The 27,431-nt window shown below is 43.5% G+C and overlaps 1 protein-coding gene across 1 annotated transcript in view; it reads right to left on the bottom strand.

The window, feature by feature from the left end:
* LOC147102736 (ubiquitin carboxyl-terminal hydrolase 43-like) overlaps positions 1-27,431 on the bottom strand; it is a 432,453-nt gene that overhangs the window by 68,250 nt on the left and 336,772 nt on the right. The window contains exon 7 of the mRNA XM_085963486.1: positions 2,280-2,427. Within this exon, the coding sequence (XP_085819612.1) occupies positions 2,280-2,427 (148 nt within the window). The remainder of the gene's footprint in view (positions 1-2,279; positions 2,428-27,431) is intronic.

Genomic DNA, 27,431 nt, shown 5'->3' on the forward strand with positions numbered 1-27,431 from the left:
TAGCGGCGCAGCGCTAACGGCTAGCGCCGCCATTAGCGTCCCGCTAAATTTAGCGGGAGGCGTGGCCAGTGGCGTAAAACCCACTACGTGCCTTCTTAGGGCGTTAACGGGTGGCGCAGCCCACTGAATTTCTAGGCCATGGTATTTTACTGATTTAATCTCTTTTAAAGCAGTTTATCAAGATGGCTAACACAGACTTGGAAAACTTCTTGATGTCCAGATTGCTGTTTTACAGCAAAGCAGTAAAACAGTTTCCAAGGTCATGGCATTGTCAAATGTGACATTCCGCTCAGAGGAGTTTGACAATGCATCTAACACTAGCACGCGAGATAACTTTCTTTCAGCGCAAGATAAAATATTACAATCCTTCCAGAGAACTAGTGCAATGCTTGTGGATGAAGTGTAGGTCTTTTTATATCCGATGTTTAATTTAAAAACATCTCTTGTAAGTGCTTTCACTAATGAAACCTGAATCCACATTTACTGAATCTGCATCTATTTGGCCAGACAAATGAAGGGTGTCAAGAAATTACAATTTGATGAATTTTAAGCAGCAATTACTTTTTACATTTAGAACAGACTGCATGCCTGAAAAGTCGACAATGCGGTCATGCCAATCTGAAGAGAAAGAACAAGCGCTCGGAAGTGATTTATTTAGGGACATGAAGATAGATCTGCTGACAGTAATGTTTGTAACAGGAAATGCCCAGAGCAACAGTACAATACTATTAAAAAACATATCACCGCGGACTAAACAATGCAAGTGAATTGCGAGGTCTGGCCTGAATGCAGAGTTCAAATGCCTGTTCATTGGTCTCAGAATGCCACATATAGCTGGAAGAACTGCTTAAAGCAGCTATTGATCGGCATGTTAACCACAGGGCGCACTCTCCCCTCACCCCACTGCACCCCCCTACCCCCCCCAGGAATAGGCTCCCTGCAGCAGATAAATGTCTTTTCCCTCCTGTCACAGCCAGTAATGAAAAGCTTACAACTACAACTAATGGCATGAAATATTTTTCATGGAGCTAGCACTCTGACAACATTAAGTGTGGTCTGGTGTAAATGTGGGTAGGCCACCGTTGTATGCACTTGCCTAGGAAGAACGGCTTTGATTTTTAAAACTGCTTATTTAAAAAAAAGATGTTTTGCTTATTTTATTAAAAGCCTGCAATTCCATTGGATTACTGTACACCTGACAAGTGGTTTGGTTAATCTGGTCCAATCCTTCCATTGTATCAGTGTAGTATTACACCAACAAATTAAGGTGCACTTTTATCACACACGTTCCAAGTTTATATTTATTGAATTTTCCTCATTTAAAAAAAGGTACAAAGCGGAACTATCCAAGGCCTCGTACCACTATGTGACGTATTTAAAAATCGTGGGTCGATTGCCTCTGATTTTCTCCATTAACAGTAATCAATGGAAAACCACTGGCAATGCATTTGCAGTTTTCTGAGGAGTTGCCTGCTGTATGCAAGGCCCTGCCACTGGTGCTGGGCCTCAGAGGTTACAGCTACTGTATCTGCAGTTTCTCCAAAGTCTATAATCTATACATCTGTTTGTATCCAATTGTCCTGTGGCAGATGCTTGAAGACTGAACAGTAAAAATGGATAGGAATAATGAGAAACCACCAATGCCTATTGACCGGGTGGCACTGTGTGTAGGTGTTGTGTGCACATGCATCACAACATGAAAGACCATCTCACCACCTTCACCACCAGTAGATGGATGTGGAGACAAAATATTCAACAGATGTACTGCATGGCGTAGTGAAGCTGCATATAATCACCTCATTATCTGTCATTAATTTGCCCACATTTTCAGGGAGCTTTTCCTATTGAATCAGCTTTAAATATAGCTTTCCTCAGTTAGTATCAAAAATAACATTTTGACAGCTTTTTTGTTGATTTAATTGTTTAAGAATCAATGTGATTATAGACAAAATGACCACAAGCATCTCACGTTCTTTAAAGATGTCTGAAAACCAACTGTTTGATCTGGACTTCACTAAGCTTGACAGCCAGCTCAGGGAATGGATGAGAACAGCAAATCGCTCACAATGTGGCACGCCAGGGGTCTTATTCCAGGAAAAGTTCCAGAGTTCAAAGGATTCTTAAGTGTAAATAGAGAGAGGGTGAAATTCCGGTCATTGTTAATTTGAGCAAAAATGTAGGTGAAAATTTAAAGTGATTAAACCCCACTTTTTACTCATGAATACTTTTTGACTGAAATTAGCAAGGACAAGAATTTCACTCCCAGAGTCAATAGTTACCTGACAGCTTGCTGCCCTGTCCCTGCGGAGTTGCAGATAAGAAGAAGCACTTTGCCAGTTGCGCCATGTTGAATGAACTCTGCTGGAGGTGCTTCAAAGCCATCGGAAGCAGCCTTGTAAGAAGATGCAGTCGTGTTCTGGTAACGCCCTGTATTGCAATAAGGCAAACATTTTAAGATTCTTGGTGTAAACATCAGATTTCATTTCATTTACCAAAAAATGAAAGTAAAACAGAATTGCTGAGATCAGTGAAGCACCAATTTTATTTTGTCTATCTGAAAACAGTATAATATTTTTTGGAAAGAAAGCAAAGACTTTTTCACAACATAATTATGGATGAAGGCGGCAATTCAGCCCATTCATCCACCTAGGACAACCGGACACTGCTCAAATTGCTGCATCTGATTGTTTCTTAAATGAGTCTTCGTTTATACCATTCTGTGCAGAACTCCATTCCATGTATTGAACACACTTCGTGTGAAGAAGAATTCCTGATATCAATCTTAAAATTTACGTTGTTACCAGCTTGAACCTCGATCTCCTTGTCCTACTCCCACCATTTAATTTAAAGTAATATTCCAGATTACATTTTTCTCCACCATTTGCTATCATATATCTCCACTAGATAACCACAAGTGCTGCTGGTGTAATGATATGTAAGATTTCCATTCTTATGAACCGGGTTCGATCTGTCATTGGCCCAGGCAGTAGTCCCTACATGCTTCAAGACCGCTACCATTATTCCTGTGCCAAAACAAACGGCTGTGACGTGCCTGAACGACTATCGATCTGTCGCACTCACACCCATCATAATGAAGTGTTTCGAGAGACTGGTCTTAGCCCACATCAAAGCCAGTGTTCCTGCCTCCCTTGACCAACACCAGTTTGCCTATCGTGCAAACAGATCAACGGAGGATGCAATCACAACTGCTCTACACTCGGCACTGAATCACCTAGATGGTAAGGAGACCTACATCAGAATGCTGTTTATAGACTACAGCTCAGCATTCAACACTATCGTCCCCAACAAGCTGGCCACCAAACTCCAAACTCTTGGCCTGAACACTTCCCTCTGCAACTGGACCCTGGACTTCCTAACAGACCCCAGTCTGTCAAATTAGGTAACCACACCTCCGCCCCCCCCCCCCCCCACCGACCCTGAACACAGGGGCCCCACAAGGATGTGTGCTGAGCCCCCTCCTCTACTCCCCCTTCACCCACGACTGTGTGGCTGTTAACGGTTCCAACACCATCATCAAGTTTGCGGATGACACCACGTTAGTAGGCCAGATCACCAACAACGATGAGTCAGCCTACAGGGAGGAGGTCCAGCATCTCGTGAAGTGGTGCGCCGATAACAACCTGGCCCTTAACATCAAGAAAACAAAAGAAATCATTGTGGACTTCAGGAAGTCCAAAGGCGGAAGTCACACCCCCATCCACATCAATGGGGCTGTGGTGGAAAGGGTGGACAGCTTTAAGTTCCTCGGAGTCCACATCACGGAAGACCTCTCCTGGTCCCTCAACACCTCCTCTCTGGTGAAGAAGGCCCAGCAGCGCCTATATTTCTTAAGGAGGCTGAAGGGATGTAATCTGTCACCCCTGATCCTCTCTAACTTTTACCGCTGCACAATAGAGAGCATCCTGACAAACTGTATCACAGTATGGTATGGCAGCTGTAGCTACTATGACCGGAAAGCCCTGCAGCGGGTAGTCAAAACTGCCCAACGCATTACCGGCACCCGGCTACCGACCATAGAGCACATATACCAGAAACGCTGTCTACGGAGGTCACGGTCGATCATCAAAGACCCTACCCACCCCAGCCACAGTCTGTTCGCTCTCCTACCATCTGGGAGACGCTACAGATGCATTTGCACCCGTACGACCAGATTTAGGAACAGCTTCTTTCCCAGGGCTGTCATCCTACTGAACTCCACAAATAAACTCTAAAGCCTGCACATCTGCCAATGCACTTTATTATGGTCATATTTATGTTAATATACTACAAGCCAAATGTATGTTGAATGTTTAAATGTCTCAATCCAAATGTACACTCTCGGGAGCTGCAAGCCTATATTTCGTTGTACTGCACTTGTGCACTAACAATGACAATAAAAGTTGATTTGATTTGATTGATTTTGATCCCAGGCGGCGCACAATGTTTCCAAATGTTGGTGATGGAGCAACTTTGAGAGATAATAATCTGGGACAAAATTAAGATATTAAGGGGAATGGATAGGGTAGATAGAGAGAAACTATTTCCACTGGTTGGGGATTCTAGGACTAGGGGGCACAGTCTAAAAATTAGAGCCAGACCTTTCAGGAGTGAAATTAGGAAACACTTCTACACACAAAGGGTGGTAGAAGTTTGGAACTCGCTTCCGCAAACAGCAATTGATGCTAGATCAATTGTTAATTTTAAATCGGAGATTGATAGCTTTCTGTTAACCAAAGGTTTTAAGGGGTATGGGCCAAAGGTGGGTATATGGAGTTAGATTGCAGATCAGCCATGATCTCATTGAATGGTGGAGCAGGCCCGAGGGGCTGAATGGCCTACTCCTGTTCCTATGTGGAAAAGGATGGGCTAATAAATGAAAGTCAGCACGGATTTGTTAAAGGCTAATCTCGTTTGTCTAACTTGATCGAGTTCTTTGATGAAGTAATGGAGAGAGTTGATAATGGTAGTGTGGTGGTTGTTGTGTATATGGACTTTCAAAGGGTGTTTGACAAAGTACCACATAATAGATGTGTTAGCAAAATTAAAGCCCATGGGATTAAAGGGACAGTGGCAGCATGGATACAAAATTAGCTAAGGGACAGAAAGCAGAGAGTAATGGTGAACGGTTATTTTTCAGACTGGAGGGAAATATACAATGGTGTTCCTCAGAGGTCGGTTTTTGGACCACTGCTCTTTTTGATATATATAATGACCTGGACGTGGGTATACAGGGCATGATTTCAAAGTTTGCAGATGATCCAAAACTTGGAAATGAAGTAAACAATGAGGAGGATAAGAACAGACTTCAGGAGGACATAGGCAGACTAGTGAAATGGGTAGACACATGGCAGACGAAATTTAACACCAATGTGTGAAGTAATGGTCCGGATTTTGCGCCCCTAATGTACGCAGTCGTAAGCCTTCAGAAAGACCCCGCAAGTTCCGGGTTTCCGCATGTGCGAAAACCCGGAACTTGCGATCTGTCAATGTACTCCTCGACAGATCATCCGCACCGACTCAAAAATCACTTTCGCTGGCGCAAAGTTGGGCTATTTGCCCAACTGCTGCCCACAAAACCCTTATGCCTGATAAAAGCAGGTGTAGGGCCTGCTTTCACCAGCGTAAGGGTTAATCTTACATTTAAAATTTAAAAATAAAAAAAACATGCACAAACATTTAAAATTAGTTTATATACATTTTGGCCTGGATTAAAATGTTTAAAATAATTTTTCAAAAAGTTACATTTTTATTGTATATGCTTTATTGAAGGGACTTTTGATTACATTTGAAAATGGGAACATTTATTTTTATTCCAGTTGTATAAATTATTTAATTATTTGGGGATTCCTCATATGCTTATGACAATTCTGTCATAAATGGAATCCCCATAAGCATGTTAGGAAGCCTCCTCTCTGATTGCAGGACCTGGCCCACGTGATCCCAGGGACACTTCCGAACCGCCTGCATCCCTGGGATCCGTGGGCTTTTACGTAGGCGCACGCCTGCAGGCCCAGAACCCGAAGTTTCCGAAGCCCGGGAGCCTGAAGGCAAGTGCAGATTTTTTTTAATTGGGTCGGAGGCGTGCTCCGGAGAAATGTCTCCGACTGCAAATTCTGGCCAGATACATTTTGGAAGGAAGAATGAGGCAAGGCAGCATTATCTAAATGGTACAATTTTAAAGGGGGTGCAGTAACAGAGACACCTGGAGCTGTATGTACACAAATCTTTGAAGGTAGCAGGACAAGTTGAGAAGGATGTTAAAAAAGCATATGGGATCCTTGGCTTTATTAATAGAGGCATAGAGTACAAAAGCAAGTATGTTATGCTAAACCTTTATAAATCACCGGTTAGGCCCCAGCTAAAGTATTGCATTCAATTCTGGGCACCACACTCTAGGAAAGATGTCAAGGCTTTGGAGAGGGTACAGAAGAGATTTACCTTAAATCTGTGTAAATTACATTAAATGGTACCAGGGATGAGGGACTTTAGTTATGTGGATAGAGTGGAGAAGCTGGGGTTGTTCTCCTTAGAGCAGAAGGCTAAGAGGAGATTTGATAGAGGCGTTCAAAATCATGAATGGCTTTGACAGAGTAAATAAGGAGAAACTGTTTCCAGTGGCAGAAGGGTCGGTAAGCATGGGACACAGATTAAAGGTGATTGGCAAAAGAACCAGACGCGACATGAGGAAACATATTTTCACACAGTGAGTTATTGCAATCTGGAATGCACTGCCTGAAAAGGTGGTGGGAGCAGATTCATTCAAAAGTAACATTCAGAAGAGAATTGGATAATTACTTGAGCAGGGGAGTGGGTTTAATTGGATAGCTCTACCAAAGACCCAGCACAGGCACAAACTGCCGAACGACCTCCTTCTGTATCATTCTACGATTCTATAAGATGCCTCCTGTCCAGGCTGAAAAGTCCCAAGTTTTTCCAGTCTTTCCTCATAACTCAGACCCCTTATAATAGGGATAAGCATCAAGGCTCTTCTCTACATTGCCTCCAGTACTTTAATGTCTCCTTTGTTTCTCAGTGACCAGAAAGCGACACAATACACTCAAGGTATGGTTTGACTAGATTATTGCTTCTTTGGCTTTCTATTCTACTTTATTCTATTGACCTTGTTGATTGCTGCCCTGCATTGGTTGGACATATTAAGTAGCATGTCTAGAAGGACTCCAAGGTCTCTTTCAACTTCACCCGTAGCCATTTCAACTCCTTTCATGTGTATCACCCATTTTTCCCTCACATGTGTAGCATTTTACACTTATCTGCATTAAATTTCATCTGCCATTATGCAATCCACTTGCACCTCTTGCTTAGCTCATTCTGTAGTTTTTGGGCTGCCCCCTTTGATTCCACTGCTGCTACTAAGTTTGATATTTCTGAAAAAGAAGCCAAATGATTTGTTTACAGCACTATTGGCAAACTGTCAATATTGTAAATGCTGGTATTGACTTTCAACTAACCTTGGTCTCCAGCAAAATGTGGACAATGTAACTACCAACTTAAGCAATCTCGTGAGAACTGCAGACACAATAAATGCTTACACTTACAGCACCTGTACTTTGCAATGGTGCTGAAGAACTTGTAAAAGTTGTACACCTCAATTATAGCACAACCCTTGGTCCCACATGTTGGCTGCCTCCCAAATAAAGAGTTGAACTAAAAGTTTGTTCTTAAAGGCTCATAACATCATTTTTAAGTAGAAGCAATTATCTCCAGTGCTGTTGCCCAGAGATATATATATATATATTTTTTTTTTTTAAGTGGTTCAATCAGACCTCAAACACTGACAATCTCTGATTCTTTATTAATCTAATTTCCATTAATCAGGAGAAAGGCATTGCTCTTAAATCCAGGTCCAGACTTCTGCAGAACAAGGCCTCTCATACTGTCGTGCGGCTGCTTGCTAGTCAAACCCTAACTTTTAAATGTTTACAATTACTTTAACTTCCTTACAGCTTTTGGTGACTGATAATACCATGTGGCTGATGCTGATCAGTCAGAAAACAAATTGAGATCCTATGTTCATACTTTTCACTGGAGTTCGAAGGTGAACGACAGACATAAATTTTTTAAATTGTAGGGTCACATCGACAAATTTAGGCGAGCTTCCGGTTGCCTGTCACTTTAATTCTCCGCTTCACTCCCGCTCTGACCTCTCTGCCCTCGGCCTCTCACACTGTTCCAATGAAGCTGAACGTAAGCTCGAGGAACAGCACCTCACCTTTCGATTAGGCACTTTACAGCCTTCTGGACTCAACATTAAGTTCAACAATTTCAGACCATAACCTCTGCCCCCATTTTTCAGGCTGTTGCTGATTCTGCCATCCCCATTTGCAACATTTAATCTCTCCTGCCTCCTACCCCAGCACAGACTGTTCCTTCCAATCCTCCCCTCCCCCTGCACCTGCTTAAAACCTGTCACATCTCCAGCCTTTCCCAGTTCTGACGAAGGGTCGCAGACCTGAAACGTTAACGCTGTTCCTCTCTCCACGGATGCTGCCTGGCCTGCCGAGTGCTTCCAGCATTTTCTGTTGTTATTTTGACAAATTTAAGACCTGAGTAACTGAGTAAATTGCTACAATGATCGGCCAGTTGCAGGGCAAACTCGGATAACTCCTCTCCTTGCTCAACTTTTTGGAAACCTGCAGCTGACTGCACATTTCAGTGCAGTGAAGAGAAGAATATCAAAAATGTAAGATATTTAAAACACTGTCCAAATAAAGCTGGGAGTTTTGAAATGATAAAAAGCAGGCGCTAAAAGAATGCTGGCGCGAGAATGCGGGGCTATTTATTTTGTAGATTGTGCAGGTTTGAGAGACACTGAAACTCAGGACAAAATATTCCAGCAGGCAACTGGCTGACCTTAAAAATCTCTCCAACAGCTTTGGCATCTAGCCCTAAACTACACAAAAAAAGTCTGTTATCCAGAAATGCACTCTGCTGTACCTGACATAATTCCCTGAAGAGTACAGCCCTGACTTTTCATTTGCTGCACTTTGAGAACATTTTATTACAGCTATAGAGCAATACCACTCCAAAACTGCAGACTTCATCTTCGTTTCTGACTCTGTGTATATGAGCACACACAAAATGAATGTCTTTATGCTTGGTACTAAAAACAGCCACTGTCAAAATAAAATGGCAGTCAAGTGGATCTTTACATTCATTCATTCCTCCCATTCATCCACAAATCACAGCCTGTCTCACTCCCAGTTCGCTTTATAAATCCATTTGCTTGTCTGCATATTGCTAAAGCCATGATGAACATAAGAGAAAAATGACACATTCCAGTGGAGTGACTAAGTTAGGATACGAATACGCAAGCACAGCCTCAATGTATTTTTAAAAAAAATCAGAATTTAAGGGCTTCCAGTGGAGTCTGGTTTGTAATCCATCCAGATCTCTTCCACTGCACCATTTCCCCACATTATAGGCAGCCTGCTTTCCCCACTTCAAATATACAACCTAAAAAAAATCATATCAAAGACTCTAAGAAACAAAAATGTTTAGGAAACTTGGGTGGGCCAGTACACAACATTCACAGGACTTGCTCCCATGTAGTCTGCAATTCTGTGGGCATGGTGCAGCTATCGTTACCCTGTGCTACAAGGTAGTATTGGGTGACCCCTTTGCGGAACACCTTCGTTCAGTCCGTAAGGGTGACCCCGAGCTTTCGGTTGCCTGTCACTTTAATTCTCCGCTCCACTCCCACTAAGACCTCACCGTCCTCGGCCTCTTACACTGTTCCAATGAAGCTCAACGCAAGCTCGAGGAACAGCACCTCATCTTTCGATTAGGCACTTTACAGCCTTCTGGACTCAACATTAAGTTCAACAATTTCAGACCATAACCTCGGCCCCTATATCTTTTTTTCCCCTTTTTTCTCTCTCTCTCTCTCACATGGCAGCTGTCTTTCATCCTGCCAGTGCCATTTATACTTCATCTAGAGCCATCTTTTGTTTCTTAACTTGTCCCATTTCCATTTGCCTTGCACCATCATCCCTTTTTCATCTTAATCTCTCCTGCCTTCCACCCAATCACAGACCTTCCCTTTTGTTCTTCCTCCCCTCCCCCTTTCCCTGCCCCTGCACTTGCTTAAAAAGCTGCTCCATCTCCAGCTTTTTCCAGTTCTGACGAAGGGTCACCGACCTGAAACGTTAACTCTGTTTCTCTCTCCACAGATGCTGCCTGACTTGCTGACTATTTCCAGCATTTTCTGTTTTTATTTCAGTATGCCACACCAATGGCTTACTACTACTACTTCCATTTGTATAGCCCCTTTAATGTAGAAAAAATATCTCAAGGCACTTCACAGTCGTATAAGGGAACAAAATTGCATGCCAAGCCAAAGAAGGACATATTAGGAGGAGCGACCAAAAGCTTGGACAAAGAGGGTTTTAAGGAGGGTCTTAAAGGAAGAGAGGAAGGTGCAGAGACAGAAAGGTTTAGAGGGGGAATGCCAAAGCACGAATCCTAGGTAGTTGAAGGCACTGCCTCTAATGGTGGGAAAATGGAGGGGAGATCCACACGAGTCCAAGTCAGAGGAATGACCTTAACATAATCAAGCCAAATATTCAACAAAATCAGCCAGGTTTCTTACACCTTTTTGTCTTTCAGCAGGAGCTGCTGGATAAGCAGACACATGTTGGGTGAGGGCAAAATTAGACTGTACTTGAATGCCCCTATGTTAGAATAGTTTGCTGGACTCACCAGCATACATTTTGACTTTGGCGATAGTGTAAAACAGGCGATAGCGAATCGGCAGCCCGTTTTTATTTTTATTGCCGATTCGCTATCACCCATTTTACACTATCGCATAAGGTCAACATTTACCCCACTATTAATTAAACATGTAAACACAATTGCCTGTAAAAATGGCAGAAAAACTTCAAAGAACATTGATGGGGCTGGTTGGTGGTAGACAGTATTTTTTTGAAATTACCAGGCGAATATGACACTTACTACTATATATGTGAAAGGATTATAAATAAAGGATGGCATCTCATTATCGAGGAAGGAATTAATATCGAAAAAGAGAAATCTCGCTCAAATGTCTCAGTGCCAGTTTGCTCATAACAAAACATCTTCATTCCATGATTGAAAATTAGAATGGCAAGGTTTGAGTTTTCATTTAAAATAAATGATTGTATCTATCTCTTATTATAAATGGATATAAATCTTATCACATTTGGATGGAATGAAAAATGTGATTACATTCCAATCACAAAGCCATCACAACACACTCTGAACTTAGTCATCTGCAGTTCAGCACACTAAATTATAATACCAAAAAAATAATGGTTGTGTCCCTGATTTTATTCACTGATGTGCAGGCTTGTCTATGCATGCGTTAAGTATGTGGTTATGAATTTTTTTTTTTTTTTTTTTTAAGTTATAGGTCGGCAAAGGAAAGTTATGAAGATTGATTCAAGCTATAAGTATCTTGAGCTTCCAGTTATGCCTTTTAACTTTTTATTTCACGGAGTGGTAGGATGTACTTTGCACCCACAATTCCACAAAAGCAAACCTCCTCATCTCGGCTGGACAATCAAGTGAGAGGTGGTGAAAGAGCCCAGAGAACAGCACGATCACTCAACACCCGAGCTGCTCGCCGATATCTCCCAGCAGCTGACTTAAAAACAGCACTGGGTGAACTCGGGGAGTTCCACCTGCCCTCTCAGACAGACAATGGCGTGTATGTGCAGGGGAGAGGATGAACCTGAGTAAAATGGAAATGGGGAAAGCAAAAGGAAAAATAGCGGTTAGATCTATTATTAATAAAAACTTTGTACTTTGAATGTAAGACTAATATTATTGAGTCCATTTGTCCAATCAGATCAGAAAAAACGAACAGCAGCATAGACGACCATCATTTCAGCCAATCTGATTCATGAATTTCGAACTAATCAGATATAGGTACCATGATCAATCAATTAGCTACCAAACCAACAACCATCCAGATCCCACAACCTGTATACAGGGACCCAATTGTTACAATTTGGGCTTTCTCCAAACTCAGAAATGAGGAAGGCACAAGGGTGGAGTTGTGGTGAGGGGAGGGCGGGAAAGCACTGGAAAAACAATGGCCTAGAAATTCCACATTGCTAAAAACCTGCTGGTGCCACCGTGGGTCGGTGTTAACGGCCGCCGAAATTGATGGTGCTGACAGGACCGGTAAATTGGCGCTGGTGGCTACTTAACATTAGTCCAGCGCTAAACTTACCGTGCAATGCCGATTTGCTGGCGTTAGTCCCGGCAGGAGGCCCCAATGTAGCGCAGCCATAGCATCATTGCAGTAAGTACAGCCTTCTCTTAAAGCAAAGCTGTCATTTCAGAAAGCAGTTCAGACTGTTAAAGGGGAACTGCCTTCTGAAATGGAAAAAAAAAATCATGTAAAAATAGGCAGTTTTTAGGCCTTGTAGCTCAACTGCCATCTGAAAAAAAATTAAAATGTGTTCCCAAATGGGTGTGTTCAGTTCTTAAAGCTGAATTGCCTTCCACACCTAAAAAAATGCTAAAAGTGCTTCAGCACTAACACAAACGGCTCAGCAAGCCAGGGAAAAGGCACCCAGGGTCTCGGACACAGCACTCCAGCTTTGTGCAGGGGGGGTCAATGCTGCAAGAGATCCTCTACCCACAGGGAGCCAGGAGGTCCTCCAGAAAGAAGGATGTGGGTCCAGATCAACGAGGCCATCACTGCCAGTAGGATCACCCCACGACCTGGCTCCAGTGTCCAAAGAAGCATCATGAACTCGGACCAGTGGTCAAGGTCAGTGAATGCATCTTCAAAAGTCATCTCCTACCAACTGCACCACTAGCCTCACACACTGCTCAATGCACAATCTCGCAACCCCCCTACCCCCACATCACTCACCTACCAACAATCTTTAGCAAATACAAGGCACACCTCCCATTCCTAGCTTCATATCACCCCCCTGGAGGAGACGGACGGTGCTGACCATTCTTGGTCGGCGCATGGCTGAGCCCTTGGCCAGCGGAAAGGATACATGATGCTGGTATCCTCATATGTTAAGTTCCTCGGAGTCCACATCACAGAAGACCTCTCCTGGTTCCTCAATACCTCCTCTCTGGTGAAGAAGGCCCAGCAGTGCCTATATTTCCTAAGGAGGCTGAAGGGATGTAACCTGTCACCCCTGATCCTCTCTAACTTTTACCGCTGCACAATAGAGAGCATCCTGACGAACTGTATCACAGTATGGTATGGCAGCTGTAGCTACTATGACCGGAAAGCCCTGCAGCAGGTAGTCAAAACTACCCAACGCATTACCGGCACCCGGCTACCGACCATAGAGCACATATACCAGAAACGCTGTTTACGGAGGTCACAGACCATCATCAAAGACCCTACCCACCCCAGCCACAGTCTGTTCGCCCTCCTGCCATCTGGGAGACGCTACAGATGCATTCGCACCCGAACGACCAGATTTAGGAACAGCTTCTTTCCCAGGGCTGTCATCCTACTGAACTCCACAAATAAACTCTAAAGCCTGCACATCTGCCAATGCACTTTATTATGGTTATGTTTATGTTAATGTATTACAAGCCAAATGAATGTTGAATGTTTAAATGTCTTAATCTAAATGTACACTCTCGGGAGCCACAAGCCTACATTTCGTTGTACTGCACTTGTGCACTAACAATGACAATAAAGTTGATTATGATTATGATTATGTTATCCTCCTTCTCGCATCTACCTCTTGCTTTCCCGCCCTCCCCTCACCACAACTCCACCCTTGTGCCTTCCTCATTTCACACACCCAAGAAATGCAGCCTACCCAGCCAGTGGGTGACCAAGAAGAGGGAGAGGAGAACGAAGAAGACAAAGAAAAAGAAACACAGTCACTCCATTTCACACTCCTAGCCACCAACTCCTCAAGTTCGACCTGCAAGGCCATTTGCAGTCTTCCCCACTGAAAATCATCAGCCTTCCACCAGCCATGCTGCAGCCACTGGGGTAGCAATGCATGACATTAATAGGATAGGTAAAGGCACACACAAGGCAGTCACTATGGGAATGCATAAGGGTGCCGAGTTGATTTCTTGACGTCATATTGGATGGTTGGATGTATAAATTTGGCTTTTATTTCAGCTTTGTGGGCAAGAGGACATCTTGATGGTCAGTAACAGAGGCAAGGTAAGGTGTGAGACAAATGTTGAAAGGAGAATTGGGGTTGTGGTCACTGGTACCACAGGCAGATGATTCCATCCTGGATGTCCCGGCCAGAAAGGGTCTGTATGGGTTGCAGTCTTCCCCTTTTGCATCTTCCCCTTCCCTCTGGGAGCAGATGCTGGAAATCTGAAATAAAAGCATAAAATGCTGGAAATACTCAGCAAGTCAGGTAGCATCTCCACCTGGGACATGAACTCTGTTCCTCTCTCCACAGATGCTGCTGAGTATTTCCAGCATTTTCTGTCTTCTCAGAGGCCTTCCATTACCATCTGAGGCCTTGCAAGCGTCCAGCAGCACTCCCTGCACTCTTTAAAAAACTTAACATGCATTGCATCAAGCCACTATTGCAATAAAATAAAAAAAACTCCAGTCCAAAAGTTTAAATGCAAACTTACCTGAAAGATGTGTGTACCTTTAAGAAGTGCTGACAGCATCCTTGTCAGTCTGCTGCACGCTCGCTTTTCAGAGCGAGCTTAGGACCCAACACTAAACTCAATGCTACAGTCCAAGTTCGCAGAGCGTGGCATTAAGTCAGTGTTGCAAGCTGATCAACGTCGCGCTCTCCATATTTGCATCTCCAGGGCCAGTGCTGCCAACAGCAGCACTAAAGCCCTCACCAAAAAGGCAGCTGCCGAGTCCCACACCAGAGAAGGGCGTCAGAGTGGCGGCCGCCATTTTTCACCAGATCTGCAGCACTAACTCGTGGCGTTAAGGTAGGGAATTTCTGGGCCAATAACTTTTATTGAGATATACTTCACAGCAAATTAATGCATAAGACACCAATTGTGCCATTCTCTCTACTATAGGCAGAAAACATCATGCTGTCACACAATATATTTCAGTCTAAAATTATAAATTAAATTTATTACAAGAAATAGTTTTGCAAGAAATAAAATGAATGTAACAGAACAATATTGAACTTACATACGTACTACTTATTTCCTAAATAACAAAGCATTCCGCAGCCTTGGTGTTCTTTTTACAGAATCTTAAAACTGACTCCTTTGATAATCTTTTACATTGGTGCACATCTCTGCCCATGGAGCTCGGTCTCACTCCCGCAGCACAGAAATGCAGTTGTACCGAGTAAACCAAACATTCAGAGCTGCTGGCTCGATATACCCTTCACTTTCTTTGAAATAGAGGGTGGCTTCTTTGAAAGAAGTCCTCCAGTTCTTTCTCAACAGATCATTGATTATATTATTTCTATCACCTAGTTTGTGGATAGCAGCCCCATCACTGTCTAGTGATGTTTACCAAGTCAGGTTTGAAACAAAGCTTTTTGACATTTCTAATATGCCGTTAAAGGTCCTTAATGGTTGTTGCAATTACAATCAACAAGCTCAGTTTCTTCTCAAAGGTAAGTTTGGCCACATTAATATTTTGCCATCTGGATGTGCTAACCAGCTGACCTTGACCCGATTAGGTTTTTGTTTATAGACAATAGGTTTACATGCAAATATAGTGAGACGCCTCCCTTTGAGCTAACAACCCATAGCCTGATCCTGCTCCTATTTCGTGTGTCTAATTCTGTTAGAGTCAGGAGATGGTTCTGTGATAGTGGATTGGTGGTTAGGATCAGATCAGCCATGATCTTATTGAATGGCGGAGCAGGCTCGAGGGGCCGATTGGCCTACTCCTGCTCCTATTTCTTATGTTCTTATGTTCTTATGTATTGCTTCAAACTCAGTCCCAAAACAAAGGCAAAAGAAATTCCTCTAGAAGTCATTAACAGAGCTCCATTTTGAACTCTTAATACAATGGTCTGTCTGCAACTTTATTTGACTAAAACATATGGCAGAAATATTTTATGAATTGACAAATAGAGCCAATGTTCATCACACAGATCGCAGTGTCATTTCTTCGGTCATGTGTGATTGTTTTTTTTGCGTTAAACCGAGGTTCCGCCTACCCGCTCAGATGGGCATAAAAGATCCCTTGGAACTATTCAAAAATGATCAGGGGAGTTCTCCCAGTGTCCTGGCCGACATTTATCCCTCAGCCAACAGCACCAAGAGCACGTTATCTGGTCATTTCATTCATTGCTGTACGTTGGACCTTGCCCTGCACAAATTGGCGGCCACATCCCCCTACTTCCTTGAAGTCAATGGAAAAGAAAATCAGGCAGGATATTAAACGGGCTGCCGATTCGCGATCACCCAAGACCAATTTCACCCAAAAGAGTCACAGACAAGCACAAAAAATAGGGATGGTGATGAGACATACAAAGAGAAAGAGTGAGACAGAAAGAACAGAAGACAACCAGGAATGCAGATTGGGATAGAAAGAATGAGAAAGTAGGAGATAAGCACAAAGTTAGTTACAGAAAGGGAGGTACATTTTATTTATTTCTATCTGTGAGCAAAAGCCATTGGTGATCAACTAGTCTTATTAAATAATGGCAGGTTTTATATTTGTATGGCTTTTTGTGCTAGTTAAATCTGTCAAAACTATCACTCCCACTAAGCATCTTAAACATGCTTTAAAAACAAGAGATTTCATTTGACACATTCATTTAAAATGTGCACTTGATGCAACAAATCACATTTAAAATATTTGATTTTATATTCAGTGAACCTGGCAGGTTAAATACATTCTGATGAAACTACAGCGCATTATCAATCCGATCATCTACCCGTTGGCACATGTTGACTACGTGGAGCACGTGAAACACCTCCAAGTAACCTGCAAGACAGTAATGTGAATTTAAGGGGTGCAGTGACATCATAAACCCCAAGAGATGTTTTCTGCAAGAGATGTGTGCAAGTTGGCTGCCATGTCTCTCTACATTATAACAGTGGCTACACTTTAAAAATACTTCATTGGTTGTGAAGCACTTTGGGATGTCCTGAGGATATGAAAGGCACTATCTCAATGCAAGTTCTTTCTAATTGTTAGATTTAAAACCAAACTTAAAAAAAGTGTACTTCAGCAATTCTGCTCACGCCATTAGTTTTAATTTGCAACAGGTGGCTTTTCAGCTAATACATTGGAACTTTTGTGGGTCTGTCGCACGGAAAATAAAATTGACAAACTGCAGATGACCTTCAGATAAGACAACATGATGTAGAATTTCTGCTCTTGTTGTGCTATTGTTGGCAAAGGTCTTTATGGTCTCAATTAAACTGCCTGTAATGCCATATTGGTAATGTTGCTTCAAGAATATTTTTGGGCCATTGCATCCCCATTAGACTTATGTCAGTAATCTACAGCTGTTGCTTAAATACATAACCAAAAAGAACAATTGTAGAGTGAATGCAACAGAAGCATGTAGTAAAATATCCAAGCTCCACAATTTGCAGCCTGTATAGTTTCTTTATCAATTAGCCTGTATAAAAGATACCCACTACTTTCAGTAGGTTGAAAAATATGTGGTTCCACGAGGACAGAAAGATTACACATAATGCACAATGTAATATTCTGCTTAAGGGCAGCTATGTGTAACTTTGTCTCCCCCTTTAAGGTCCCAAGTTGTAACTGAGACTGCTCTTAGCTGGTTCTCGGCTCAATAGGAGGTCATAGTGACTTTCTTGTTAATGCTTACTTTATGAAGGTGACACAGAAATTTGTATTATGTGACAGCATGAAACCTTTAGTGTGATGGATGCATCTCAAAACTTTATACTGATGGACACCACAAGCCATTGCTCACGGTGAATCAAAGGTTAGGCTGTTCCAAGCGGGGAGGCTGCTGTGGTGCGGAAGGAGGCGGGGTAGACATCAGCAGTGAAATATGTAGGAAAGATGTCGCTAAGAGAGCTCCATAGATACAGCAACATATTTTTGATGTTTATTTGAAAAATACATTTTTCTTTATGCGGGTGCAAGTGCATGATGATGTTCTCTCCCTCTCTGGAAAATTAAGGTGTGTGAAATTTGACACTGCATGCACAGATCACCCCAGAATTTGACACACAATACGATTACATTATTACATCATTGTATAATCAACCATGCAATGTCTTCTAGGATGTACAAGTGTCAATTGCAAGCAACCTTGCAGATATATTGCTGCAAGTTGCTGGACAAACCCAGTAGAAACCAACATTTTGCTATTTTTCTTTGTTGCAATGTTGGCAAGCTCGGAAAATAAACGATTTCCAAGTGCGCAAATGGGGAAAAAAAACTCAAAATGCCAGAGAATTCTAACTGTTGAGGTGTGAGCATATTCCCTGACTTGCATGTTTCTGGAGTATGCCATTCCTAATATCCTTAAACGTCATTTGCTGTTCCAACAAACGCGATCAAACTAATGATCTTCAACTCCTGTTTAGAAAATGCCTATGCAAGTTGATTGTCATTCAAGGAATTGCCTCGAGAGAGATCAATATAGATGATGAAGTCAGCAACCATTGGTTTATGTTAGAAGGTAAGTCACGAATTTATCAACTAAAAGATGAAGAACATGAGGCTTCTAGCTTTGAGAGAAAGTTATGCACTGCAGCTTGCTGACATCTGCAAGAAAGATTGCCACAGGTCTGTAACACTTAACCATCCTACATCCAGAAAATGGGAAGGTGTCCAGAGACGAGCTTTTGTTGACCAATTTCCTTCCATTATAGAGCAGTCAACGTGGCATAAGAACATAAGTTGTAAGAGCAGGAGTGGGCCATATCGCCCCTCGAGCCTGCTCCATATGGAGGATGAAATGCTGGATGATCAATTCACAATGTAACCAGCTGAAAAGAATTCAGCATCAGTGAACCAATACTGACATCACATCATGGAAGTGAAGAACCTCAGAATTGAAAGCAAACTCAATTTTTATTGTTCTATTTACTTTAGGATTGTTTATCACAGCACGTAAGAATGCTGACATAGAACACCTGCTCAATAATGTGAGTCAGACAAAATCAAAAAGACAGAAGTTGCTCCAAAGCAACATATTATTGCACATGACACTGAATAAGATAAAGAAGTGTTACAACTTAAAAGTCTGCAAAATACTACAAGCAGCGTAACCTACTAACTTACGGAATTTACACCAGAAAAGGTCTCCACCCAGAAGACTGTAGCCTACCAATTGGGGCACGCAGAATTTCCATCACAGCAAAACATGGCCGCCAATCTCAGAAGGGGGAAAGATGTGGAGAGAGAATTTCTGCGCCAGAATTTCCTTGGCTCCAGTGTACAGGTCAGCTCAGCAGTGAAAGTGGTGCCTATCTGGGGATCCTGGCCTGGATTCCCATAATATCAACTCCGATATAAAGGGGGCTGGTCGAGCAAAGACTTTACAATTTCATTAGCTGGTGGCACTGGCTTGCCAGCACTGCTTTTCCTGACCCTCAGCCGCTTGGTTGGCGCGCAAGATGCACCCATGCTGGTGTAGATACTTGCCAAACTCATGCTAATTACTTTCTCTGTAACATTGAGCCACAATCGAAGACTACCAAAGATGCTACAAAAACACAATAGAGAATTCAGTTTCTTCTCTACAACACCTCAATATTTTTAACACCTGGCTACATCCATGTCCAACATAGCCTAAAAATTATTGTTACTGATGTTAGAGAGTAAATGCTCAAAACATGGGCCATTCCCTTAAAATAGCAGAAAGAGGGCTTTCATTGCAACATGCTAAGAGTTCGTCCAGTATTATCAATGGCACAATCACTTATGCATTAAAATGGCTGATCCTGTGTTAAATAGGTTTGTGGGAAAAATACAAAGAAAAGTTTAGCTGTTTACAGAATTTCCTTTTATGAGATGGCAGAATTCTACTTATAAGGTCAGTTTCTGGCAAATGAAGTCGAAAGTGACATTTCCTGGAGACTATTAAGGTAGATTTCAAATTTATAGTGCCAAAGGGAATGCTCGCTGGGAAGCATAACAGTATACTGTGTAAATAAAAGAAGATTCTGCTTTGAAGAGTTCAAGAGCTTGCTCAACCCTTTAAGTGCATAGATTAAAAGGTGAAAGCCAAAAGGTTCATAGCGTATTCAATTAAAAGTTTCGCAAAGTTTTAATGGGGGAGCACGGGGGGGGGGGGGGGGGGATTCAGTTGCGCAGTCACCTTGTTACTATACCTCTCATGACGCAAGGTGGTTTAAATTTTCCATTTTCAAACTCTATAAAATACCAGTAAAATAGTTTACCGCTGCAAGGTATGCAAAATGATTCTGTGCAGTATACCTTGAAACACACTTTCATATTGTTATTCCACGTGCTGCACAAGCCCTCGGAGTGCTGCTGTTCCATTTCAGCTCGCGAGCCTGGAGAATTCAAAGCCACTCTTCTCTTACTGCATGAAGACTTACTGTTTTTTCCTCTCTCATATCAAAGTGGGCATACTCTCCTGCTGTTACGAGATCACTCTGATGCTAGATTTACGCTGGTATCAGTGTAATTTTGGCAGCAGATTGGTCGCATAACACAAGGGGTACCATTTTCCAATTAGGCCTGGGAAAAGCAAGAGATTGTGCATTCACTACTGTGCTGCCGCTAATGCATACAACAGCTGGAGATGACACAACATGAACGATGTCTGATCAACCTAACTACCAGCTGGAGGCATTCCATTCTTGGATGAGTAGGCTTATGATAGTCACTGATGCCCATTAATAGGAGACGTTTGCCACCAACACTACTGAAGCCTGTAGTAAATTTGTAATTTAAAAGCAGCAACATGGAAATCACGGGCAGCGAGCGGCAGTTTCCACTGAGCAGCACCACCTCGGCCTACGGTTAAACAGAAGTGTCAAACACATCTTGCTCCAGACAGGCCGATTGGCTAATATCCTCCCCTCTGTACAGGTAGTGATGCTGTTTTTGCGATTCCCCATATCTACAGAGCTTCCAGGTTATTAAGAAAGTCACCAGAGAGGAAGAAAGTAGTTTGAGAGCTTTATCCAAAATAGTAGCAAATGCACAATCCACTGTTGTTTGCACACACATCTTTTAACCTTTCTTAAAAGCTGTTTTCCCGCAATGATCGGAGAAGCCTCAGGAGATGCTCCAGCATTCAGCCTCACCTTGGCCTTGCTCATTATGTTGCCTCATCTGTCCTTGCTGCTAAAACAGTGTAATGCAAACAAGTGTCTTAGCAGGGCAGCAAGAACTCAAATGAACAGAACCATTTCCAGAACATGTTTTATTTTTATATATAAAAGAGAATCAGACAATTGCTTGGAAAAAAAGTACTTCAATGATATTTGGAGCTAGAAAGAAAGTGGGACTGGATTCGGTGGCACCTGGGGAGAAAAAACACCTGTGCAAAGTTGATGAGCTGAATGGCCTATTTCTGTGCTGTAGCATTCGATGATTCCATTAGTTGAACAGATGTGCTGAAGAAACAACAGAAAATGCTGGAAATACTCAGCAGGCCAGGCAGCATCCGTGGAGAGAGAAACAGAGTTAACGTTTCAGGTCTGGGACCCTTCATCAGAACAGGAAAAAGCTGGAGATGTAACAGATATTAAGCAGGTGCAGAGACGGGGGGGGGGGGGGGGGGGAGGCAGGAAAGATAAAATGTTGCAAATGGGAATGGCAAAAATCAGACTGCATGAAAAATGGGGGCAGGGATAATTATCTGAAATTGTTGAACTCAATGTTGAGTCCGGTAGCCTGCAAAGTGCCCAATCGAAAGATGAGGTGCTGTACTGCATGAAAAATGTACAGGATGTTCTTCCTATTTCTTCCTCCCCTCCTAACCGCGCCCCCACCCCCACCCCCCCGCCGTCTCTGCACCTGCTTAATATCTGTTACATCTCCAGCTTTTTCCAGTGCTGATGAAGGGTCCCAGACCTGAAATGTTAACTCTGTTTCTCTCTCCACAGATGCTGCCTGGCCTGCTGAGTATTTCCAGCATTTTCTGTTGTTATTTCAGATTTCCAGCATCCGCAGTATTTTGCAATTATATATGTGCTGAAGACCTGGGCAGTATAACTAGCCGCCACCTTAACCAAACTGTTTCAGTGCAGTTATGACAATGGCATCTACCTAACAATATGTAAAATTGCCCAGGTATGCTCAATCACATTATAGGTAAATGGCCAAATACTGCCCGAACTGCCTCTTTCCAATTTTCAGCAAAGTCATCAATCATGCTGTCAAGCAGCACCTACTCACCAATAATCTGCTCACCAATGCACAGTTTGGGTTCCAATAGAACCACTTGGCACCTAACCACATCGCAGCCTTAATGCAGATAAGATGCAAGAGCCAAATGCCAGAGGAGAGAGGAGAGATGAGAGTAAGTGCCCTGCACATCAAGATAGCATTCAACAGAGTATGGCACCAAGGAGGTCAATGGGGGTCAAGGGGAAAACCCTCCAGTGGCTGGGGTCATACCTGACACACAGAAAGACAACTGTCATCATCAGAAGCTAAACACCGCAGTCCCAGAATATTTTTACAGGAGTTACTCAAGACAGCGCCTCAGTCTAACCATCTTCAGCTGCACTGATGACTTTCTCTCCAATACAAGGTCAGGAGTTTTGCTGTTCGCTGATGATTCCACAGTATTCAGCTCCATTCACAACTCCTCCAATAATGAGGCAGCCAATGCGGCACCACGTCTGGGTTGGTGCTACATAAGTGCCGGGTAATGACCACTTCCAACAAAAAAAATGCCCAATCATGTCCCCGTCATTCACTGGTGCCACTACTGCTCGCAACTACTTGGGGGTCACCATCAATGTTCCCGTTAACGGGGCCGCGCACCCCCCAAAAAATTAAGGGGCTGCAAGACCCATTCAAAATACCGTGCATGCGTGTTTTTTCCTCATTGACAAGCCAGTGAGCCGGCTGCACGGGAGATCCAGAGAGCTGTGCTGCCGTGCAGTTTAAAGGGAACATTGGTCACCACTGACAGGAAGCTTAACTAGACCAGCCATTTCAACACTGTGGCCAGAAGATTTACACCAATTGTCACAAAGGCAGGTGAGAATCTAAGTGCCAGCAGGGGAAAAAAAAAATGTAGAAAAGCGGTCCAGCCTTTTATCTTCTTGCTAGGCCTTTTTACTTTGAACACAGCCCAGCAATGAGCAACCCTGGTTGCCCATTATTTATAGGCGAGATCTTGAAATGGTGCAGATTTTCACTTATTTCTAATTGTATGTAATCCTATGCACTGCAATTAAATAAGCTAAATTTATAACGGCCCAAAATTTGCGGTCGGAGGTTTCCCACAGGCGGATGCCTCTGACCTGCAAAAAAAATCTACAAATTTACTTGGTGGCCCGGGAGGTTCGTAGATCCGCACTCCTGGGCCTCTCCGGGTAGAGGCCCACGTATCCCTGGGTCACACGCGATTCGCAAGCACTCCTAGGATCACTTGGGCCGGCCCAACCAATAAAAGAAGGGGATCCCCATTCATACTTCTGCGACTTGCGCACGTACGGAAACTCCATAAGTACAAATGGAGATCACTTAAAAAATACACGAACACATGAAATAAAATTTTTAAAAATTACATATTTAAAATGAATTAAAAAGGCTATTTTAATTTAATATTTTAAACAAAAATCTAATTTTTTGGAGGAAAAAAAATGTATAGTCCCACAAATGCCGTTCGCAGGCCTCCCGCAGCCGGAGGGCTGCGATCTGGAAAAATCTGCGCCTGGACTGCAGAGTTCCGTTGCTGGGCCTCTCCAAACTGCCGGTGTGCAGGGCCCATGTATCCCAGAGGCGCAGGCGGTTCACAGCGTCCCTGGGATCACGTGGGCCATGGGGAGCCAATCACAGAAGGGAATCTCCCTTCATACATTTGACAGGAAGACCTGCCAAATATATGAATGGAGATCACCCCCAAAACATAGTAAAATTTAAATAATTTTTTTTTTTTTTTAAATCACATTTTTAAAATGACTAAATTACAATAAATTAAGTATTTTAAACAAAATAATTTTTTTCAAAAAAAATTAAAGTTTTTAACAGGGCTAAAAATAAACTTACCATTCTTTAAAGTATTTTAAAATGATAAACCAGTGGAAAACATTTTTTTTTTTTTTTTTACTTTTTTCAACTCTTATCCTGGTAAAAGCAGGCCTTACAATTCTTGTGCCTGTAAAAGCAAGCGTAAGTGTTTTCTGCGGGCGGAGGGTCTCCAAAAAACGGAACTCTCCACCCACAGAGGCCCTTCTCCAGCGCAGCCGGAGGATCTGTCGAGAGCTTTCTTGACAGATCGGAAATGCCGGTTTCCAGCGCATGCCTAAAACTGGCATTTCCAATGTCCCTACAGGCGAGTACACATAGAAACATAGAAGATAGGAGCAGAAGTAGCCCATTCGGCCCCTCGAGCCTGCTCCGCCATTCAATGTGATCATGGCTGATCATCCAAATTCAGTACCCTGTCCCTGCTTTCTCCCCATATCCCTTGATCCCTTTAGCCTTAAGAAATATATCCAACTCCTTCTTGAATATAGTTAATGTATTTGTTGTGTATGTACCTTTAAGAGAAGAACTGATTCTATACTGCAGTACCAGCAGTGACCACCCCTGTATATAAAGCCATAGCAGGCTTCTGTACTTCAGTCTTGAATTACTCTCTGTTCAGTAAATACCTGCTTTATTGTTCTCCTGCAGTCCGAGTATTATTGATCCTCGGACACTACACTGGCGACGGGCAGGTTTGAACTCACCTGCATTACTGCATCACCTCACAGGGATCTTTTCCCTGAAGAGAAGCCTCTTGGAGGTTGAAGTCAGAACGGCGGGCGTCGACCGTCGGCAACCGCCCAGGGATCCATTGGAGAGTTGCAGGGGAGGCTGTGGAGAGCTGGGCCTGGCTCCCCAGTCGAGGTGTTCTAGCAAGTCGTGCTGGTAGCAGGTAGTGCGCTGACCCTTCCGGACTGCGGCGGGCTCCGGCTCGATCGAGCGGCTCTGCAAAGGGGCCGTGCAGCGTCGTCGGGAGGAAGAGAGAGAGGGTGGAGCGCACAGGGCGCGGTCGGGTGCTCAAGAACAGGGCAGCGTGGAGAGGATAGAACGCGGGGAAGGAAAAGTGAGACGCGCCGAAGCCGCGGGTCGCCGCCATTACCCTGTAGAACGCTAGGAGCAGCGTGGCAGCAAGGGGAAGAAGGAAAAGCGCGTGAGGCGCCATTTTATTCCATTGGGGAAGAAGAAAAAGTGCGGGAGGCGCTATTTTAAATCACCCAAGATGCCGAAGAGTGGCAGTATCACTGCTTTCGACAACAAGGTAGAAGACTGGACCACGTATGTGGAAAGAATTGAAGTGTACTGCAATGCCAATGAGGTGGCCAATGGAAAGGAGGAGTCGGTATTATTAAATTTGATGGGCGCGAGAATGTACGGCCTATTGTGGAATTTAATTACCCCAGCTAAACCAATGGAGAAAAGTTTTGAAGAGATTGTTAATATCTTACAGGAACACCTAAACCCTACACCGCTGCTGATAGCAGAAAGATTCAAGTTCCATAAAAGAAACCAGCACAAAGATGAGAACAATGCTGACTATCTTACGGAACTACGCAAGTTATCGAAGCACTGCCAGTTCGGAGCAGGACTGGCAGACACCTTACGGGATAAGTTTGTCTGCGGGCTCCAGAGTGAAGGAACCCAGAAACAACTACTTTCGGAAAAGGAGCTGACGCTAGAACAGGCTTTCAGCGTAGCAGTATCCTACGAAGCAGCAGCACGGGGAGCTGCGGAAATGCAACAGAAACCACAAGAATACAGCGCTAACGAAATGGCGTATGGAGCAGAAAAGTGCAATCGCTGCGGCAGAACAACCCATGATCAGAAGGACTGCTGGTTTAAGGACAAAGTATGCAGGCAATGCGGGAAAATGGGACATATAGCAAGAGTCTGCAGGTCGGGAAAGAAAACCAACACTACAAGAACTACTAAGGAAAAGTACAAGAAAGTAAAAAAAAATGACAGACAGTAGTTCGGAAGATCAGGAGAGTGATAATGACTCCGGGAGCAGGAGACTAAGTTGTCTAAAGTTACACAACATGATCGCAAAGGAGGATCACCGAACCATTTGGGTCACCCTCATGATAGCAGGGTCCCAAGTAAAGATGGAATTGGATACAGGATCAGCCCTAACTGTCATGAATCGACGAGACTATGAGCGGCTATTCTCACACATACGCTTGAAGGACACGTCCATTGTATTGAAGACATACATGGGGCAAAAAGTCTACCCCAGAGGAAAAATAAGGGTGCCAGTTCAATACAACGGCAAGGAAACACAGAAACTGTATCTATATATACTACCGGATGGAGGACCACCACTATTGGGACGTGAATGGATCCGAAAAATACAATTGGATTGGCATTCCATTCAGGCGCTAACTGTGACTGATAAAAAGGATGACGACGTCACACCTGGACGACTGTCAAAAATTCTAACTGACGTGAAAGAGGTGTTCCAACAAGGACTTGGGACTCTAAAAGGAGTAACGGCAACGATAAAAAAATCGAAGATAACGCAAACCCAAAATTTTTTAAGGCCAGTCCGGTCGCGATCCGCCCAGCCATTGAAGCAGAGCTGGAGAGTTCGGGTGTGCTGTCCAAGGTGGACTGGAGCGAGTGGGCCACACCCATCATTCCTGTAATGAAGAAATCATTGAGCAGCACGCCTGGGGAACCGAAGAAGGTTCGCATCTGTGGGGACTTCAAGGTAACTGTGAACCCAGTCCTGCACACAGTACAATATCCACTTCCATGGATAGAAGATATTTTCGCCTCACTATCTGGAGGGAAACGCTTTACAAAGATTGATCTGGCCCAAGCGTATCTACAAATGGAGGTGGAAGAAGCATCCAGGAAATACCTCACGATAAACACTCACAAAGGCCTTTACCAGTACAATCGACTGGTATTCGGGGTAGCATCAGCCCCGGCTATTTGGCAGAGGGCGATGGAACAAGTCCTGCAAGGGATCCCAGGGACCCAGTGTTATTTGGACGACATCCTGGTTACGGGCGAAAATGACAGTGAACACCTTGCCAACCTGGGGCAGGTGCTCACGAGATTACAGGAATATGGGCTACGAACCAACTGCCCCAAATGCGAGTTCTTCAGGAGACAAATCTCGTATTGTGGCCACATGATTGATGAGGAAGGGTTGCATAAGTCGCCGGACAAGATTGAGGCTGTAGTCAAGGCTCCAGCACCGGAAAATGTGTCGCAACGGAGGTCGTTCCTCGGGTTGGTGAACTACTACCATAAGTTCTTGCCGAATTTATCTACAATTCTGCACCCACTGAACGCCCTACTGCAAACTGGTGTAACATGGAAATGGAGTGATGAGTGCAAGCGTGCCTTT

Source organism: Somniosus microcephalus, chromosome 21 (genome assembly GCF_052327205.1).
Source record: "Somniosus microcephalus isolate GS21.2 chromosome 21, FLI_Smic_1.0, whole genome shotgun sequence".
NCBI classification, from domain to species: Eukaryota; Metazoa; Chordata; class Chondrichthyes; order Squaliformes; family Somniosidae; genus Somniosus; species Somniosus microcephalus.